This window comes from Vigna umbellata, chromosome 5 (genome assembly GCF_029865625.1).
Source record: "Vigna umbellata cultivar VRB3 chromosome 5, Vumbellata_1.0, whole genome shotgun sequence".
NCBI classification, from domain to species: Eukaryota; Viridiplantae; Streptophyta; class Magnoliopsida; order Fabales; family Fabaceae; genus Vigna; species Vigna umbellata.
This window is the reverse complement of record NC_142169.1, coordinates 55,352,527-55,372,582: the sequence shown is the minus strand read 5'-3', so window position 1 is coordinate 55,372,582 and position 20,056 is coordinate 55,352,527. Positions and strand designations below refer to the sequence as shown.

At 38.4% G+C, this 20,056-nt stretch overlaps 1 protein-coding gene across 2 annotated transcripts; it reads left to right on the top strand.

Moving 5' to 3' along the window:
- Positions 1 to 1,947: 1,947 nt before the first annotated feature.
- Positions 1,948 to 19,963, top strand: TEX1 (Transducin/WD40 repeat-like superfamily protein). 2 transcript variants are annotated; one of them, XM_088116147.1, is made up of 11 exons: positions 1,948 to 2,155; positions 2,319 to 2,414; positions 3,165 to 3,294; positions 3,633 to 3,724; positions 3,922 to 3,990; positions 6,300 to 6,357; positions 6,466 to 6,565; positions 6,765 to 6,851; positions 6,957 to 7,035; positions 7,649 to 7,856; positions 19,472 to 19,606. In XM_088116147.1, exons 1-10 carry the CDS (start codon positions 2,093 to 2,095, stop codon positions 7,841 to 7,843), a joined length of 969 nt encoding a protein of 322 aa, XP_087972273.1. In that variant the 5' UTR covers positions 1,948 to 2,092; the 3' UTR covers positions 7,844 to 7,856; positions 19,472 to 19,606. The 2 variants fall into 2 exon arrangements, with proteins under 2 accessions (XP_087972273.1, XP_087972274.1); XM_088116148.1 differs by lacking the exon at positions 7,649 to 7,856 and adding an exon at positions 19,680 to 19,963 and having other exon boundaries at positions 1,954 to 2,155; positions 19,472 to 19,604.
- The last annotated feature ends 93 nt before the right edge of the window (positions 19,964 to 20,056 follow it).

Below are 20,056 nucleotides of genomic sequence, written 5' to 3'. Positions count from 1 at the left end.
TCCATAAACCCATCTTCCTCATCCTTTCCAATTTCTTCCTCATTCTTTTCCAATTTCTTCCTCTCAACCCTCCTCTTCACCATCACCAACAATGTCACCACCACCACCCCCAAAACCACAATCAACCCAATAACAACCCCACTTAAAACCTTCCAATCAAACACCTTCCTCCAAGATCCCCCGCTCGGAATCCTAACATGCAAAACTCCACTCTCACCATTGATAGTTAAATTCTGAAAATCCAAAAGCGAACCACAAAATTTCTTGCATAACCCACTATGCTTTTCGAAACTCAACCTAACGCACCCACAATCACCTAAGCACTCACGCACGCAAAAGCTTCTAGATTTCCCCTTAACCAGACTAACATTCCCGAATCCAAACCTCACAGCTTCAAGATCTTCAACCCCATCATCCCCATCACACCTAGTGACAACCTTGACAGTAATCATCAGAACCCCACCCATGACCATCCAAAGGCTCAAACTCACTCACACACTCATAGATGTTGGATGCTTCCCCAGTGCAAACCCCGAACCCCCGTAGAGTCCTCGAACCTGACATAAGTCTCCGGCTTGAACCAAAACATCTGCCAAGACCCCGATTGGTTGTTCCATGAGTATTGTTTGACCTGCCTGAAAGGCTTGAGGCGGAACATCGTCAGCGGTCAGAAGCTCGTCTTGATGGCACATTCGGAGAAACCGAAGGCCGCGACAGGGGAGAACGACGCGGCGAAGTGAAAGGCGTAGAGGTAGGAGAGCCACGTGTCCGAGGGGGGAATCGAAGGTCTGCCATGAAACGACGCCGTTGAAAGTGAGGAGGACGAGGTTTCCAGAATCTAGAAGCTTGAGGGTGACGTTGGTGGTGGCGACGACGGCGACAGATGTCCAGAGAGTGGTGTTGAAGTGGGTTAACTGACTGGTTGGGGTGAGTTCAAGGGATGAAGCGGCTTGGGAGGGGGAGGGATGGAGGCGGTTGATGACCCAGATGGTGTTGGGGCTGGGCAAAGAGGTGCGACGGATGACGAGGTAGAATTTCGACGGGCCTGAGCTTGGGAAGAAATGAAGAAGCCAAGTTAGAAAGTATTGTTGAAGTTTTGCAAAGTAGCGTTGCCTTGGAGAATGATGGTGGCGGAGAGGAGGAAGTGTGGAGAATGAGAATGAAGAGAAGAAAAAAGAGGAACATTGGATGAAGTTTTAATTGACATCCAATCTTTTGTTAGCCTCTAATTCACTGACACGTCACCACACATACAACTTCAAATTGACACATTATCATTGCACTGTGCCAGATAATCAATCCCTTAATTCTGTTTGGTTCTATTTAACGGAAGAGACTTTGTTGATGCAAAATTTACTAAGTAAAGACCAATTTGATACACTTTTAGAAGGAATGACCTAATTGAAAAAAATAAACAAATCTGGGGACGAAAAAGGCTATTAAGCCTTTTTTTTATCTATCACATCAATCCAATCCTAAACTAGTTCTCATAAACTTTACTTCCAAATCCACTTTTATTTACCTCCAAATCCACTCAAACAAACAACCATTAATTCACCTCCAAATCTCCTCAAATCCATCCACTCACTCTCTCCCAATTCCTCTCCTCCAAGTGAACAAAACATAAAATTTCAAGTTGTAAATTCTTCACTATAACTAAAATATAAAGGATTCTAAAGTTTAACTAAGCTTTTTTATCTTTTCATTTAATTTAGTCATCTTCAATATTTGTACTCTTTCAATTTTTTCAATCTCTATTTTGTTAATTTCAGTCATTTATTTCATTTTTAGTGTTTATTTTTAATCCCTTTAGAAAAATTTAAAAGAGTAAACGTAAACTATTCACATATTTAAAAATAAAAACAATTATAATTCCAGAATTATTTTTAAAACAGTTTTATTAGAGCAAATTATATATATTAATCAGCAAAATATTTAAGCTCAATATTTCTACAAATTTCTTCGTCCCTGTTGTTCCCACCTGTGCGAGTTTCCACTACAATCATCACACACTGTTCACAATAATCACAGTTACTGCGAATCTTTCTACTCAAGCTTCAGAAAAGTGCTTCTCAGATTCGTTGCTTTCACCATGGAGGAACAAATCCCGTTTAAGAATCTCCATAGCCGAGAGTATTCGGGTCACAAGAAGAAGGTACCCTTTTGCTCCCTCTTTCTCATTCATGGTAAACGCGTTCAAAGCTCATCACTTTCGTGTCTCTTATGCTTGCAACCTTCGGTTTGTGTGGAAAACAAGCCCTTTTACAATTTTTCTGCTCCAATTATGAAATGGGTGTCTTTTGTTTTTTCTCCAATAGGTGCACTCTGTGGCGTGGAATTGCATTGGCACAAAACTTGCTTCTGGCTCTGTGGACCAAACTGCGCGAATATGGCATATTGAACCACATGGGCATGTGAGATTACTCCTCATTGCCCCCCTCTAGTTTTTGTGTTTGTGACCCAAATTTTAATTTTGCATTGATATAGTTTTCTCGTAACAGCTGTCTGAAGAATGAGACATGTTATCTTGTTTAATTTCATTGATTAAATTATATTAGCCTTCGGTCCGGGCCTACTTGTAAGTTGTCATACCTGATTATGGCTTGAGGGCTATGGAATAAAAGTGTCATTATTCACGTAGAGATGCTGCCATTTGATTGGAGAAAGAATAAGTTAGTGTTTACAAAGAAATGTAGTAGGTGTGCTGTTTGTGAAAAAATTGAATACCCAAGTGTTGATATCTTGTTTGATAATTTTTCTTTGAAATTACTTTGGGAACCTTTTTACTTTCTGGGGATTAGATACAATGACCTCTAAAGGATTTGGGTTTAGAGGTTTAATCAAGGGTTAATCCTTGAAGTATGTTAGCAGAAGGAAGAGTTAAACTTAATGTTGAAGTGTATCTAGAGCAGGGAAAGGACTAGGTTCTGTTGGAATCAGTGGATGAGGGCTCAAAGGATCACCACCTATTGATTACCTTCTGTGATCCAAAATGACGGTAATGTCAGAGAGGATGTTTCTATTAGATTTCGATCTTGTTTGATCAAATCAATAATGACATTGTGAACTATGCATAGTCTGAAAGGAAATCCTTACTGAAGCTTTAGGTCAACTGTTTATTTTTCCAGTCTCGTTCAGTAAATGAAACATTATGTTTATTGTAGGGCAAGGTCAAAGATATCGAACTGAAAGGTCACACTGATAGTGTGGATCAGCTATGCTGGGACCCCAAGCATGCTGATTTGATTGCAACTGCATCGGGTGACAAGACTGTTCGCTTGTGGGATGCTCGAAGTAAGTGATTATTCAGATACACAAATTATTTTAGTTTGTGATATCATAAGGGAGGAGATTTATTATGACTTTTTATAATTTGGGAGATCTATAATGCATTGTATGTTATATTTTGTTGATCCAATACAAACCTATACCATAATGCACAAATAATTGTTTTTTTTACTTGAAAATGTTTCTGTAGGTAAGACACATGCTTTTTTTATTAATAGCTGGAGAAAATGCTAATTGAGTTAGCTCGACAGAAGTCTAAAGTGATGTAAACAGATTATTTACCGTTTTGATTGGGGGCCAGGGAGGGGGGCTTGGAAAAGGTTTATGATGTTTGGTTTCTGCAGGTGGAAAATGCTCACAACAGGCAGAACTTAGTGGGGAGAATATCAACATCACTTACAAACCTGATGGGACTCATGTAGCTGTTGGTAACAGGGTATGTGACAATCCATTTGCTTTAAGCTCTGAAATGCAGTTGTAGTCATTGGATATCAGTACCGACTATAGGCTGTTTTGCTTGAATTGTTTCTTGTTCTAGAATCATTAGATCTGTAGTTATTAAATAGAATATGTCTATGGTTCTCTTGCTGTTTTTTGGTGTGGTAAAGTTATTCCTTGTTTTGTGTTTAATAGGATGATGAATTAACAATACTGGATGTTCGGAAGTTCAAACCAATTCACAGGCGCAAGTTCAATTATGAGGTATAATCTAGTTTATACTTCATTCATGTTGTTGGATCTGTTTCTTTCAATTTGTTAAAGCCTGTTTTTGAGGATAAGAAATGATGCTGGAATTTGAAAATTATGAGTAACTTGTCTTTAATTAGGCTTTACCAGTTTAATTGGTGAAGTACATATGCTAGGTTTGTGTATGCTTGAACTATTGATCCCATAAGCCATTAGTATATGTTGTATATAAATATATCCCTTTATTTTTATTTTAAGTGAATACAGTTGAGTTTATTCATGGTTTTAGGGCGAGGTTTTTTCTGCCCTTTATTATTAAAAAGATGTCTAGTTCATCCTCTTCCAAGTCAGTGCCTTTTCTCTGCTTTCACTTCTACTCCAGCCATTGCAAGAGAGAAAGTATGGGGTTTATCCATTATTGTTTTGTGGTCCAAGGCTGTTGAGAAGTGGTGTGTTGGACAAGGATTGAAGAATCAACTCTACACTAAGCTTGAAGATGTGAAGAAGGATAGGGAAATTTGCTAAAAATGATACTTTGTTGTTCTGCACTCTGATATTAGGCCCAGAAGCTCATTAGTATATTTTGTGTATAATTATATCCTTGTACTCTTACTTTTCATTTAAGTGAATATAATTCAGTTTCTACATGTTAATCTGATTATCTTCTCTTTTAGACCATCCAACCATGTTGAGGAATAGGAATTGAAATTTTCAGTCCAATAAAGGGCTTGACTCTCAATGCCTTGCTTTGAATGAAACCTGATGAGTCTTTTAAAATATACATACTGTTGTTTTTTCACTATATCCACACAAGTATTGTTAGACCTATCAATTTGGCCCCCCTCACATGGTTTGATCCTGACTTACATGAGTTGTTCGGATAAAAAAACTCACATGACCAAAAAGTCCCTCATTACTATCCCCAAAACCCTGTGGGCCAGGACCAACCCATGGGCCTTCTTTTTAGAGAAGATATTTATCTTGAATACAAGAGAAATGCAATTAACTCCTAATCTATCGGAAATCTAAGTGCTTTTAATTTGTCAAAGAACTAATTTAAACATTTTAATCAGACTAACATAGACTTTGTAAGAGGTTTCAATAAATTTGGTTGCTTGCTTATATAGGAAAATTACGCAGCAACATAGGATGTTGAAATCCTTCCTTGGCTAAACATGTTTAATTTTCTTTGACTTGCTAAACATATTTTTAAAGCATATATGAGTCATTTAATTTTGTTGTGCGAACAATTCATCTAGATGTGAATCAAAACTAAATATGACATCTCAATTTGAATGTTTAAAATAATAAATTTATGAATAATAAGTTTATGGATTTTTTATTATATGTTGTTTAGTTTTTTCTTTTTCTAATGTATGGCAAATTTATACTTAAATTCTGCCAATTATTTATTTCTCTTTAATAATCAATATATATATATATATATATAATATTTAGTAATTATAAAAAAACTTTAGTGTGAATTTTATTAGAATTAATTCAATATTCTCATATTTTGGCTAGACTCCATGTTTCTCTTGTCATGTTTGGGATTTTATCACAATGTATTAAGTACTGTGTTATTAAATGTTATAAGTTCTCTTCTTTAAGAAATTGATAAATAGATTATATAGTCAATAACTGTATTAAACTATATATTATAACATAATAAGTATGATGTAAAAATATTAATTTTAAATATAATAAGATTACAACATATTAGACTATCTAATAAAATATATAATTTTATATATGTATATAAATGATATTGTTTCTAAGAGTTAATTAAAGTCTTGTAGTTGGCCAAATTCACCTTAACCTTGATCCTAACCCACTTGAGAGGGGTTTTGGGGACTGGGGTTTTTTTTTGCCGCTTCTTGAGGGGGCTTCCTAAAAGGGTTTTTTTCAAGGGGGGGTTAGGGTTAGGCCATGGGTCATGAGTCAAGTTGACAACTCTAAGTGTAAGTCTTTAAGGATTCACCCTATGTGGAAAATAGTGTGGATTACCGTATAAACGAATACCATAATGCTTTTGCTTCCCGTAACATACCCTCACTTTCTGAACTACCTGTGTTTTTTTGGTTCCTAGCTTTTGATTTCTTCTCTTTTTGCATTCATCTCACCTGAAGTTCTAACTCCTTCATTATCATTGTTTTTCTCAATTACACCAAACTTATATTTTGGGAGTTCATACACGTCTATCTATGATTTACACAGAATACTTAAAAAGTGTACATCCTTTCTTTTTATCACAAAGGGAAACATAACTCTATCAAGAAGAATTGATTCCATTGAACTCAATGATTCTCTTTTTCTTTTTCTAGGTAAATGAGATTGCTTGGAACATGACAGGCGAGATGTTCTTTCTAACAACAGGAAATGGTAAGATCATTGACTGACTTGGTACTTTCTAAAACATGAATCTAAACTTCGGTTTTTATAAAGTAGAGAACTTCCTTATATTTTTATTATTACTTCTTGCCCTCTCAGGGACTGTGGAAGTACTGTCTTACCCATCTCTTCGGCCTCTTGACACTCTCATGGCTCATACAGCTGGTTGTTATTGCATTGCAATTGATCCAGTAGGAAGGTATGTTTCCAAATGTTCGTTATTTCTGGTCTCACTGATAGCATTTCAGTTAGAAAGTTAGATACAAATATACAACCATATATCTGACTCTAAATTTTTAATTTGTTGTCTTCATTTCCTTCAATTGAGTATCCTTACTTTCCATAGAAAAAGTTTCTGCAAAAGGACATAAATAAATAATCCCATGTTATTCTGGCAGATATTTTGCTGTTGGAAGTGCTGATTCCCTTGTCAGCCTGTGGAACATCTCAGAGATGCTCTGCGTGCGTACCTTCACAAAGCTGGAGTGAGTTTTCATTGGCTTTAATGTTTGTGTACTCAGCTTTTCATTCTTTAGGCTATATTGATTGTTTTTATTGTTTGTGACAAATATGGAATGCTTGTTTCTTAGGTGGCCTGTCCGGACAATTGGCTTCAATTATACTGGGCATTTAATTGCTTCTGCAAGTGAAGACTTGTTCATTGATATAGTAAGTTACATGACTCTCTTTCTTGGTTTCTTTCTTAAATGCTTCTGCAAATGAAGACTTGTTCATAGACATAGTAAGTTACATGAAGTTCTTTCTTGCTTGCTTTCTTGTTTTCTTGCTTGCTTTTTTGCTTTCTTTCTTGCTTTCATCTTTCTTGCTTGCTTTATTTCTTGCTTGCTTGCTTTCTTGATTTTTATCTTGCTTTCATGTTTCTTTTCTTTCTTTCTTGTTTCCTTTCTTTCTTTCTTGCTTTCTTTCTTGATTTCTTGCGTTCTTTCATGGTTTCTTTCTTACTTGCTTTCTTTGTTGCATTCTTTCTTGCTTTCTTGCTTTTGTTCTTGCTTTCTTTCTGATAAGACTAGTATTACACAGATGTATTAAATTGTATGTGTATTCCTTTATTGTCTATCTCGTACCAATGTAGTATGGGATTAGATCAACAATCAATTACAATTGAGGTGTTTCGAGAGACCTCACCCTCCACTGCATATTCCACCCAGCTAGGAAAAACAACACAACCCCCCACACGTAAAAAAGTCTATATATAATGTTTGTTGCACTTATACACATAACTGTCTCAACATACTTATTTTTTTCTTCTGTTATATACAAGGCCAAACCTATCATTACCCTCCCCTTGAAGTTTCACCTTGTCCTCAAGGTGAAATTGAGGGAACTCCTTGCTGATGGCAGTTGCTACTTCCCAGCTATTTTTGATGGCCAGAAGTTGTTGCCACTTGATCAAAACTTCCATTTCACCCTGGGCATTTGTTCCTGTATCCAGCAACGCTTATGGAGAGACATCTAAAAGCAATTCTTTGGTGAGTATAGGAGGTGTTGTAAATTGAGATAATATCTTTAGAATCTTCCTAATTAGAGAAAATAGATACATAATCTTTTATTTTATTTTTCCTAGTTTTCCTAGTTTCCCTATTTCTCTTTTTAGGAGAACTAGATTATTACAAATAGAGGGTATGAGAATGTATTTTTTATGATTTGAGAATAATAAAATAAGTCTTATTTCCAACTTGGTGTCAGAGCTCCTGATCTTGGGGCTCGATTCCGTTGCAACAAGTTGCACCGCCACCGCTGTCTGACCGCCGCTGCCGCCGTCGCCGGTTGGGGTCGTTGATAGGGCAGAAAGGTGCGCCCAACACCGGCGATCACAATGCCGGAAGTTTCTCCGTGAGAGGAGCCTCCACGCGTTGCCACGCGCCGCCACCGTTACCGGTGCGTGTAGCCTACAGAAGAGTTGTCGGAGTCTCCTGAGTCTGTTTTTAGGGTTGGTGACGACCTGTTTGACCTATATTTGAGTAGATCTGAGTTTAAAGTTCTGCTCCTTTTTTCTCGGTGTGACTCATACACCGTCATCGTCTTGGAGACTCCTGGTTGCGATCTAGGGGATGTCTGAAGTAAAAATTATTCCTTTAAAAGCAATGGATGAATCAATGAGTAAGCCCTTTGGATCATGTACTCTGTCCATAAAAGGTAAGATTTGTCTCAATACTGTTGATCATGTGTCTCAAGGTATTTGGATCCTTGATTCGGGTGCAACTGATCATATGACACCTTTCAGTGTGTCCTTCAACTCATATGGTAAAAGAAATAAAGAACAACTTATTACAGTTGCGAATGGTCGGGGTATACCTATATGCGGCTCTGGGAATATAATTTTGGACTCATCTATTGTATTAAAGGATGTTTTACATGTTCCTCAATTAGCTAATAGTCTTATCTCTGTACAAAACTCACAAAGGATTAGATTGTTCAGTAACATTTTTTTCAACTTATTGTGTTTTTCAGGATCTTGCCACGGGGAAGACAATTTTAACTGCTAAGGGGCAGAGTGGGTTGTATTTTTTAGTTTTTAATGACCAAAGCAACACAAAAATCATGAGTCAACAAGCTACATCTGAGACGTGGGCAAAATCTCAAATATGGTTACATCATCAAAGGCTTGGGCATCCTTCATTTAGTCTTATCAAGTCCTTGTTTCCCCACTTGTTTACCAAAGAGTCTGTTGAGTCTTTTAAATGTGATATTTGTCAATTGTCAAAACATCATCGTGCTTCTTATCCTATTAGTCACAAAAAGAGTATTTATCCATTTGATTTAATTCACTCTGATGTTTGGGGTCTTGTCATAGATTCTATTTCTGGAGCCAAATGGTTCGTTACCTTTATTGACGATTGTACCCGTGTCACGTGGACATACCTTATAAAAAATAAATCCGAAGTTTTTCAAATTTTTGTTAATTTTTTCCATCTTATCCAAAATCAATTTGGAAAAAATATCAAAAGAATCATGTACGATAATGGTACTGAATATGTGAATCATGAATTTCTCAATTTTTTGTCTCATAATAGTATTGTTCAGGAACTAACTTGTGTTAACACCCCTCAACAAAATGGGGTTGCAGAAAGAAAGAATCGTCATCTTCTTGAAGTAACTAGAGCTTTTATTTTTCAAATGTGTTCCAAAAAATTACTGGGGAGAAACTGTGTTAACTGCCACATATCTCATCAACAGGTTACCCACTCGTATCTTAAATGGCATTAGTTCTATACAGTCTCTATTGTCTTTTCTTCCTTCTTGTTCCCTACTAACGAGTCTACCTAGTCGAGTCTTTGGATGTGTTGTTTTTGTTCACTCTCATCATCCTAATCGTGGTAAATTAGATCCCAGAGCTCTTAAATGTGTCTTTATTGGGTATCCTTCTAATAAAAAAGGGTACAAATGTTATCATCCTCAGAGTCGTCGCGTCTTTATCACCATGGATGTCACCTTTAATGAAACACAATCCTTTTATGTCAGTCCACCACTTAAAGGGGAGAAGGCACTTGAAGTGGATGAACTCTCCTTCTTGTCATTACCATGTTTGTCTTTGCAGGATGCCCAAGACATGAGCAATGAAGCTACCATAGTCCATAGTGAGGAAGAAGACATATTTGTTGGCAAAAAATATGAAAGAAGATAACAACCCACTTCGACTCTCGAGCAAGAAAAATTGTCTACTCTGGAGGTGAGGATCCCTGAAGATATCAATGAGGAGGAGGTAAGTATTACTAAGGATTTACCCGTAAGTATTACTGAGGATTTACCCATTGCATTGAGAAAGGGAAGAAAATCATGTGCTAAATATCCTATTTCTCAGTATGTTTGCACTAACAATCTCTCTGATAAGCACAAAAGTTTTATTGCAGCCATTGATGCCACAAAAATTCCTACCTCAATCCAGGAGGCCATGAAACTTGAACATTGGAATCAAGCCATGAAAGAAGAGATGAATGCATTAGAAAGAAATTCAACTTGGGAGATTGTTGATAAGCCAAGAGACAAGAAGGCAGTAGGGTGTAGATGGATATTCACAGTGAAACATAAGGCAGATGAGACAATAGAAAGATATAAAGCTAGATTGGTGGCAAAAGGATATACCCAAACATATGGGATTGATTATGAGGAGACATTTTCCCCGGTGGCAAAGATGAATACAGTTCGAGTTATTCTTGCTTTGGCTGCCTATTTTGGATGGGACTTCCACCAGCTGGATGTGAAGAATGCCTTTCTTCATGGAAATCTAGATGAGGAAGTGTACATGGAGATTCCCCCAGGTTTTGAAGTGAAAAATGAAAGAAACAAAGTATGCCTAAGCATTGTATGGTCTTAAGCAATCCCCTAGAGCATGGTTTGAAGATTTACAAAAGCAATGGTTTCCTTGGGATACAGACAAAGCCAAGGAGATCATACTCTATTCATAAAGCACTTTTCTACAGGTAAACTTACTCTATTGCTTGTCTATGTTGATGATATGATTATTGCAGGAGATGATGAAACAGAAAAATTGGCATTAAAAGAAAAATTGGCAGCTCTATTTGAAATGAAAGACCTAGGAAAACTCAAATATTTTCTTGGAATAGAGGTTGCCTACTCCAAGAACGGAATTTTCATCTTCCAAAGGAAATATGTACTTGATCTCCTCAAAGAAACAGGAAAGCTAGGATGTAGAACCTCAACAGTTCCTATAGAACAGAATCACAAAATTGGAAGTGAAGAAAGTGCTCCTGTAGAGAAGGCCCAATATCAGATATTGGTGGGGAAATTGATTTATCTATCACACACAAGACCAGACATTGCTTATGCAGTTAGTATAGTAAGTCAATTTATGCATGATCCAAGAGAGAGATACATGCAAGCAGTTGACAAAATTCTCCAATACTTGAAGTCAAGTCCAGGAAAGGGACTATTATTCAAAAGAGAAGACACATTGACTATGAAGATATATATTGATGCTGACTATGTAGGTTCTATTACTGACAAAAAATCTACTTCTGGGTATTGTGTATTTCTTAGAGATAGTCTGGTAACATGGAGAAGCAAAAAGCAAGATAGAGTATCCCATTCCAGTGCAGAAGCTGAATTTCGAGCCCTTGTTCAAGGAATGTGTGAAGGACTCTGGATGAAAATCATTTTGGATGATCTTAAAGTCAAAGGGGAGAACTCGGTGCAACTACACTGTGACAATAAGTCTGCTATGAGCATAGCCAATAATCCAGTACAACATGATAGAACCAAACACATTGAAATTGAAGACATTTCATTAAAGATAATCTTGACAGAGACTTTGTGATTACGACTCATGTTCCTACAGAACTTCAAATAGCAAATATTTTTACAAAAGGGCTTCCTCCGGGTAGATTTCAAGATCTTGTAGGCAAGTTGGGAATGATTGATATTCATTTACCAACTTGAGGGGAAGTGTTGTAAATTGAGATAGTATCTTTAGAATCTTCCTAATTAGAGAAAATAGATACATAATCTTTTATTTTATTTTATTTTTCCTTGTTTTCCTAGTTTCCCTATTTTCCTATTTCCCTTTTTAGGAGAACTAGATTATTACAAATAGAGGGTATGAGAATGTATTTTTTATGATTTGAGAATAATAAAATAAGTCTTATTTCCAACTGGAGGTAAGGCCTGGACAACAGTAGTGGGATGGACTGCACGTTTAAGGAGAGATACATGAAAAAACGGATGGATTCTGCTATGAGCAGGTAGATCCAATTTGTGTGCTACTGACCCCATTCTCGCCATGATTTTTGTAAGGTCCATAGAACCTAGGACTAAGCTTCTCATTAGGCTTCTTGCCAAGGATTTCAATCTATATGGCTGTAACTTTAGATATACCCAATTCCCCATTTGATACTCCACATCTCTCCTATCTTTGTTAGCTTGCACCCTATTCTCATTCTGGGCTTTATACAAATTCAGCTTCAACTCTTCTAATATTGCATCCTGTTCCTTCTGGAGTTGATTAATACTTTCCACTTTAGATGGAATAGTATATTACCTTCAAACTAATGGAGGATCACGACGATATAGAGCTTTAAAAGGAGACATTATTTTAGAAGCACTATAGTTGGTATTAAACCAAAATTCTTGCCCATGACAACCATTGTGGCCATTTCTGAGGTTGAGAGCCTGTCATACAACGTAAATAGGTCTCCAAACATCAGTTCACCACCTCTTTTGGCTATCTGATTGAGGGTGGTAAGTTGTGCAGCTTCGTGCCTGCTTGCCGAAATAATTCTCTCCAGAAATTACTCATGAACAGCTTGTCATGATCTAAAACTATTGTGGAAGGATATCCATGTATCACAACTTCTTTGATGAATAACTTGGCTACATCTGCTGCTGGAAAAGGGTGAGCCATAGCAAAGAAGTGGGCATATTTGGTGAGTTGGAAAAGGGTGAGCCATAGTAAAGAAGTGGGCATATTTGGTGAGTCTATCTACTATAACCAAAGTAGTATCTTTCCCTTGTACTTTGGGTAACCCACCAATGAAATCCATGGATATATTAGACCAAACTTGAGGAGGAATTAGTGTTTTGGTTTTGTAGGGTTGAGTTAGGCTTAAAGTCTATTTTTTAGCAATTGACAATGGCTGTAAAAGACTAGCAAGGGGTAACGCTCTGATTTGTTGCGTTGACATACCTCACATTGCATGACAAACTCCTTTATATCTCCCCTCATGCCGTCCCAATAAACAACTCCAGCCACCCTTTTAAAACACCGAGAACCTCCTAGAGGAGATTCATGAAGCTCCTTGATAATGGAAGGAATATGAGAAATACTTCTTGAGCGCCACCAATTTCCCTTTATAAAATAATCTTCCCTTCCTCACCTTATAACCTTCATGAGCTTTAGCATTCACGATTAAGTCTTGTATTAAAGAAATCAACTTAATATCTTGCTGAATTTCTTTTTTCCATGTCTTCCACTCATCTGTTTGAAACACAGAGACTGCCATAAAATCTCTTCTGGATAATGCGTTAGTCACTTGATTTTCTCTACTAGATCTGAAACAAATCTCAAAATCATACCCAATCAATTTGGAGGCCCATTTAAATTGTTTCTCTGTTAACAGACGCTGTTCAGTGAGAAATTTAAGGCCCTTTTGGTCTGTAATAATAACAAATTGGCTGCCCATCAGATAATGCTTCCATTTCTGGACTCCCTTTCTGGACTCCCTGGACTATAGCCATTAACTCCCTCTTATACACTGATTTTCTTTGGCCTCTATCTAACAAGGCTTGGCTCCAAAAAGCAAGGAGTCTACCCTCTTGTAGCAACGCAACCCCAATCCCTTGCTAGATGCATCAGTTTCCAGGGTAAAAGGTTCAGTAAGACAGGTATTTGAGAAACAATCCCCTTAAGGGCCTCTGTTAGGTACCTGGGTTTGGAATCTAACAAGAACACACTCAAAAGATAGAAAGAACAATGAAAGAATGGGTTTCTATATTGATATTGAGAGCAAAGTACATTGATAGCGCTAATGGGCCTAATCCCCCTCTTAGCCCTAATAGAGGCATAATCCCCCTCTTCTGGCCAAAGTCCAGATTTACAAAATAATACTCAGAAACTTCCCTCTAACACTAAAATAGAACTCTATTTATACAAGACCTCCATCCCGCCTTTCCTAACTGCTCTCACCTCCATCTCGCCCTTCCTAACTACTCTCTCGTTTCCTCTTCCTTCTCTCCTCTTACCTTAGATCCTACAATTACACCCTGTTGCAAAACAACCTGGTCCTCAAGGTTGGAACAATGAAGTTTGAGCCCATGGCACTGTGATATGGTCTTATCACAAGAAGGGAACCCACTAGCTACTACCTGTAACTTCCGGTCTGGAGGCTTGGGTGGTAGTCGAATTCAAAGATAAAATTTATGGGACCATTTTTGTGTTTGCATTATTTCCTTGAAGGCGAGGAGTTTCTTATCCTTCCCTATCAAATAACTTCTTCTACCGTTCGACCCTCTTCTCCCTATCGTTATACCATTCGGCTCTTTTCTCCCTATCTTTATATCGTTCGGCTCCTCCCCCCTGAACAAAGTTGCTGCAAGATCTTCCTAGTCTAGAGTTACTTCTCCTCTTCGTTCTGCTACCATTCGTCCTTTAATGGCCAATACCGTTCGGTCCCTTATCAAACCGTGCATCTTTCGTACTGACCCCACACTCTTGGCGGCTCCCGATCGGTCTGGGTGATTGGTTTCGGACCGCTCAGCAACTCCCGATCGGCCTGGGCTGTTGCGCATGGCCTTGGACCGCTCAGCAACACTCAATCGGCCTAGGTTATAGTGATTAGCCTCGGACCGTGTCACCTCACTGCTCGTTCGTCCCCCAGACGACTAGTCTTCTATGGCCTCGAACCGCTCGGCCAATGACTGGGAGACCGTTTTGACTGTAAGATCATTTGGCCTTTGACTGTAATTGTAAGACTGTTCGGTTCTGGCCGTCATCTCACGTTCGGATCTGGCGGTTCTCTCCCGTTCGGGTCTAGCAGTCCTCTTCTGTTCGGATGCGGCTGTCCTCTCCTTTTTGCCTCCCTGGAATTCTTCAACATCCCTTGCGATCCGCATCGCCACCATCAAGTCCTGCGGGTCATGCGGTCGGACTTGATTCCGTATGTCCTCTTGCAATCACGCCAGAAAATATCTTAACAACTGTGGTCCGGCACTCTCTTCGTTCGTCCCGCAAATGTCTTGAAGTATTGTACATACTCTTTCACCGTCCTCGTCTGTTTCGATACCGCCAATCGCTCAACAATGGTTCCAAACCTTATCACTAGGGCTTCCTTCAAACCATCCCATGAACGATTCTTGGCTTTCTCCTTCCAGGCTCTGAACCAGTAGCCAGCGCTCCCCTCCATCCTGATGTCGGCTAGGCGCACCTTTTCCTCCTCCGATATCGCTTGTAACTCAAAAAATTTCTTTGCGCGATTGATCCAGTGTAGCGGATCGATCCCCTCAAAGACGGTTAGCTCCACCCGTTTCCACCAGCTGTTTTGCCCCTTGGTAGGTTCGCCTTCCCTTCCTCTTTCTTCGTCTTCCCACCTCACCCTCCGATGATCGTTGATGGATGCCTGGCTCCCTTCCGATAGCCTTTCCTAGTTGCGAGTCTGTCCTCCCAAGATTCGCATGACTTCTTGCAAGTCATTCTTAATTGCTGCCGAATCTTGGCACAACGCCGTTGTCTCAACCTTCCTTCCATCCACCGCTAGTTCCACCGCTTCTATCTGACCCTCCATTACATTCAATCTTTCGTCGATTCTGCTCTCCATTTTTCCCCCAATTTGGATCCGGTAGGTCGGACCAATTTGTTAGGTACCTGGGTTTGGAATCTAACAAGAACACACTCAAAAGATAGAAAGAACAATGAAAGAATGGGTTTATGTATTGATATTGAGAACAAAGTACACTGATAGCGCTAATGGAGGCCTAATCCCCCTCTTAGCCCTAACGGAGGCATAATCCCCCTCTTCTGGCCAAAGTCCAAATTTACAAAATAATACTCAAAAACTGCCCTCTAACTCTGAAATAGAACTCTATTTATACAAGACCTCCATCCCGCCTTTCCTAACTGCTCTCACCTCCATCTCGCCTTTCCTCACTACTCTCTCGTTTCTTCTTCCTTCTCTCCTCTTACCTTAGGTCCTATCAGCCTCAAATGCCTAATGTGCCTCTACAGACCACAAAAAACCCTCCTTAGTCAGCAACTATGTAAGAGGTTTGGCAATCTTACCATACTCCTGTACAAATCTTCTATAATACCCGGTTAATCCCAAGAATCCCCTCCAAGCCTTTGCATCTTCGGAAACCAGCCAATTCCACATAACTTCAATCTTTTTTGGGTCTGCAGCCACCCCATCCTTCGAGATTATATGACCCAGATACTCCAAACGTGGCTGCCCGAAATTACACTTCTTCTGGTTAAGTTTCAATTTATTCTGTTTGCTCATGTAAAACTTGCTTCAAATGTTCCACATGTGAAGCCATAGTGGGATTGTACAACAATATGACATCACAGTAGCCAAGCACCGGCTTCCTTAAAATTGGATTGAGGATATCATTCATTAATGACTGAAAAATGGCTGGAGCATTAGTCAACCCAAATGGCATGACTAAAAACTCATAATGGCCATCATGGGTTCTAAAAGTCTTCTCAACATCACTTTCTCATGAAAATCTGATGATATCCCGACTTTAAATCCAGCTTGGAAAACATAGTTTCCCCGATAACTCATCCAATAGTTCTATTAGAAGAATAGGAAACTTGTTGGGAGCGGTTATCTTATTGAGAGCCCGATAGTCCACAAAAAACCGCCTTCTTTTTTATTGACAGGGCTTGATATTAGGAATAACAACCCCTTCGTGAAGCTGGATTTCATGATCATTATTGCGGCTGGGAGGTAGTCCCACTAATCCTGAAAAACGTCAACATTTATCTTCAAAGCCTCCAAAATTGCTACAGGCACATGACTACAATCTGTCTTTCTCTGGACCCCATTTTATAAAACAAACATGATCCTTCTCGTTTCAATTCATGCAATACCCCTTTCAGAGAAGACTCTGATTTAGATAGAGTGGGATCACCTACTAAAATTTGCTCCTTGCATCCTTACCAATGATCAACCTTAACTTTCCAAAATCAGCCCTGACTTCCCCAAGGCTTGCTAACCAGTCCAGCCCCAGAACAATATCAGCACCACCACAGTGAAAACAAAAATTTCTTGTTGAATTTTCAGCCCCTGTAAATCCAAAATGAACCCTTGACACTTACCTCGCTGTACCTTGTGCCCATCCCCCACCTGAACTACATATGGACAAGTCGCCTCCTGTTTCAGCCCACATTTAGTTATCAAATCTTGTGAAATGAAATTATGAGAAGCACCACAATCTAGCAAAACCACCACATCCTCCTTTCCAATTGATCCCCAAAGTTTCCAAGACTTCTTAATAGTAAGGCCAGCCATGGTACGCATAGATAATTGTAAGACCTGTCCTCCTTCTTCCTTTTCTTGTTCGTGATTGGAATTGTTGTCTTGTAAATCCTCAATTCCTGAAAATTCCTCTTCAGACTTAAGCAACGTATGCATTTGTTTATTTTTGCACATATGATTGGGTCCAAATTTGTCATCGCAATGAAAACATAACCCTTTTCTGATTTTATCTTGCAATTTTTCTTGTGTCAATTTTCGAAAAGGAGCTCCCCTTGGCCTCTACATTCCCGAACACTGTTTCCCATACTCAAAATTTCACTTCTCCCCCATCTTCCTTTATTGGAGCCATCCACAACTATTGAATTTCCATCTTCCTTTGAATAACTTCAGGTTACCGAAAAAGGTTTGCAAGTGTTGGTGGTTCGGTTAACACCTTGAGGTGTTGCTTTTGATGTTACCCTAATAATTTCTTCTACCATTTGGGCCTTCGTCATTAACTCAGCAAGATTGTCATGTTCATACAACTTTACCTCTAGCTTTATATCTTTTTTCAACCCATTCAAGAAGATACCTACCAAACAATCTTGGTTAATTCCCTTTAAGAATTTCTCAATATCTCCACATATCCTGTTTGTCTTAACCCAATCAGAATTTCAAAAGGGTTTTTTAACTTGGTTGGTTGAATTATGCGAACAACCGCCACCTTGAATGCATCCCACGTTGGATTGGGATTGCATGTTCCCCCCATTGGAACCAATTTAATGTTTTTCCCTCTAAAGCAATCATGAGAGCCTACATTCTTTCATCTTGCTGACTTCTTTCAATCTGATATACCTTTCCAGCCTATTAATCCACCCATACTCCTTCTCCTGCAAACACAGGAATATCCAATTTCCTCCATTTAGAGGAAAACCCCGACTGCCCCTTGTCCTCCTCCTATTTCCTTCAATTTCTTTGGTTTCCCACAGAAATGTTGTCAAAAGTTTTCTCTCCACCTGACAGCTTTTCCACTACTACGGTGATACCTCTGATCATATCCTCCAACCTCTGGAGTCACTCATGCTGTTCATTTTCAGTCTTGTCATGATCTTGAACCATTTCTTGAACTATCTTTTCCAGGCCATCCATTCTTGTATTCACCATACCCTACCCCTCCACAGAATCAAGATCACGGCTCCCTATACCAGTTGATAAGACTAGTATTACACAGATGTATTAAACTGTATGTGTATTCCTCTATTGTCTATCTCGTACCAATGTACCATGAGATTAGACCAACAATCAATTACAATTGAGGTGTTTAGAGAAACCTCACCCTCCGCTGCTTATTCCACCCAGCTAGGAAAAACAATAACATAACCCCCCACACCTAAAAAACAGACTATTTAAAATGTATGTTGCAATCATGGTTATCAAACTCTCGAGTTAACTCGTAAACTCGTACAAGTTTACGTTCCCAGACATGGCTTCGAAGTAAACTCTTTTTTGCATAAACTTGGTAAAATCGACTGTGAAATTGGTAGGATCGCGAGTTTGGAGCGATTCTGCGACCTTGAAAAGGGGAAAAATTAAGAAAAAACGAGGTCGTTTAGGGTTTAGGGTTTCATGACTTGATTGTCACTATCTCTCGCGTCCCTCTGTCTCTCTCCATGGTCATCGCCATCATCTCACCTCCTTAATGAAATGCATCAAAATTAATGACAATAATCCAAGTATTTATGTTTTACAATATTTATTTTTATGAACAATATATCTATAAATTTTATTTATTTAAAGTTATATAATTTTGTAGACTTATTTGAATTAAGATATTATTTATATAATATTTTTTCATCTGAAGTAAACTCTTACGAGTTTACAAAACTCGACTCTCACGAGATTAAGAAACTGGACTCTCACGAGTTTACGGAAACTCTCGAGTTTGATAATCTTGGTTTGATAATCTTGGTTGCAATTAGATACATAAGTGTCCCAATAGACTTATTTTTTTCTTCTGCCATATGCAAGGCTAAACCTATCCCTTTCTTTCTTGGTTTTTGTCTTGCTCCCTTTCTTGCTTTTGTTCTTGCTTTCTTTCTTTCTTTCTCGCTTGCTTGCCTGCTTTCTTGCTGCTTTCATGCATTGTTGCTTTCTTTTTTAATTGCTACTTTATGAAACAGTCCAATGTTCAAACTGGAAGAACAGTACATCAAATTCCTTGTAGAGCCGCTATGAACAGTGTTGAGTGGAATCCTAAGTACAACTTACTTGCATATGCTGGTGATGACAAAAACAAGTATCAGGCTGATGAAGGTATCATTTTTTTTGTCTGTGAAGTGTTAATTGGAACACAATGACACGGCTAACTTTTGTGCACTTTGTTTGCAGGTGTTTTTCGCATTTTTGGTTTTGAAAATGCCTAGTATTTGTTAAACGCATATTTTTATTGGTATTTGAGCATGCAAAGAAGGGAAATGGACAAATGGAGGTTGATTTCTATTATGAATGGATTGGATTTTTGGACCAAGGCATATGAATGTTAGACAAAGGATTTTTTAACTTTTTTTTAGTAATTTTAATATTTCTTTTAACAATTTATGTTATAGAAGTTGTGACCAAATTATCCATCGGATAAAGAGTTATTAATGTAGTTAAAAGTATTGTTGATACAATTCTCCTATCCACTAAACAAATTAGTGTGCATTAAATGATTCATCACCAGATTGTCAATTGTAAAATCTGCAAAAAAATTCTCAGTACTCAGA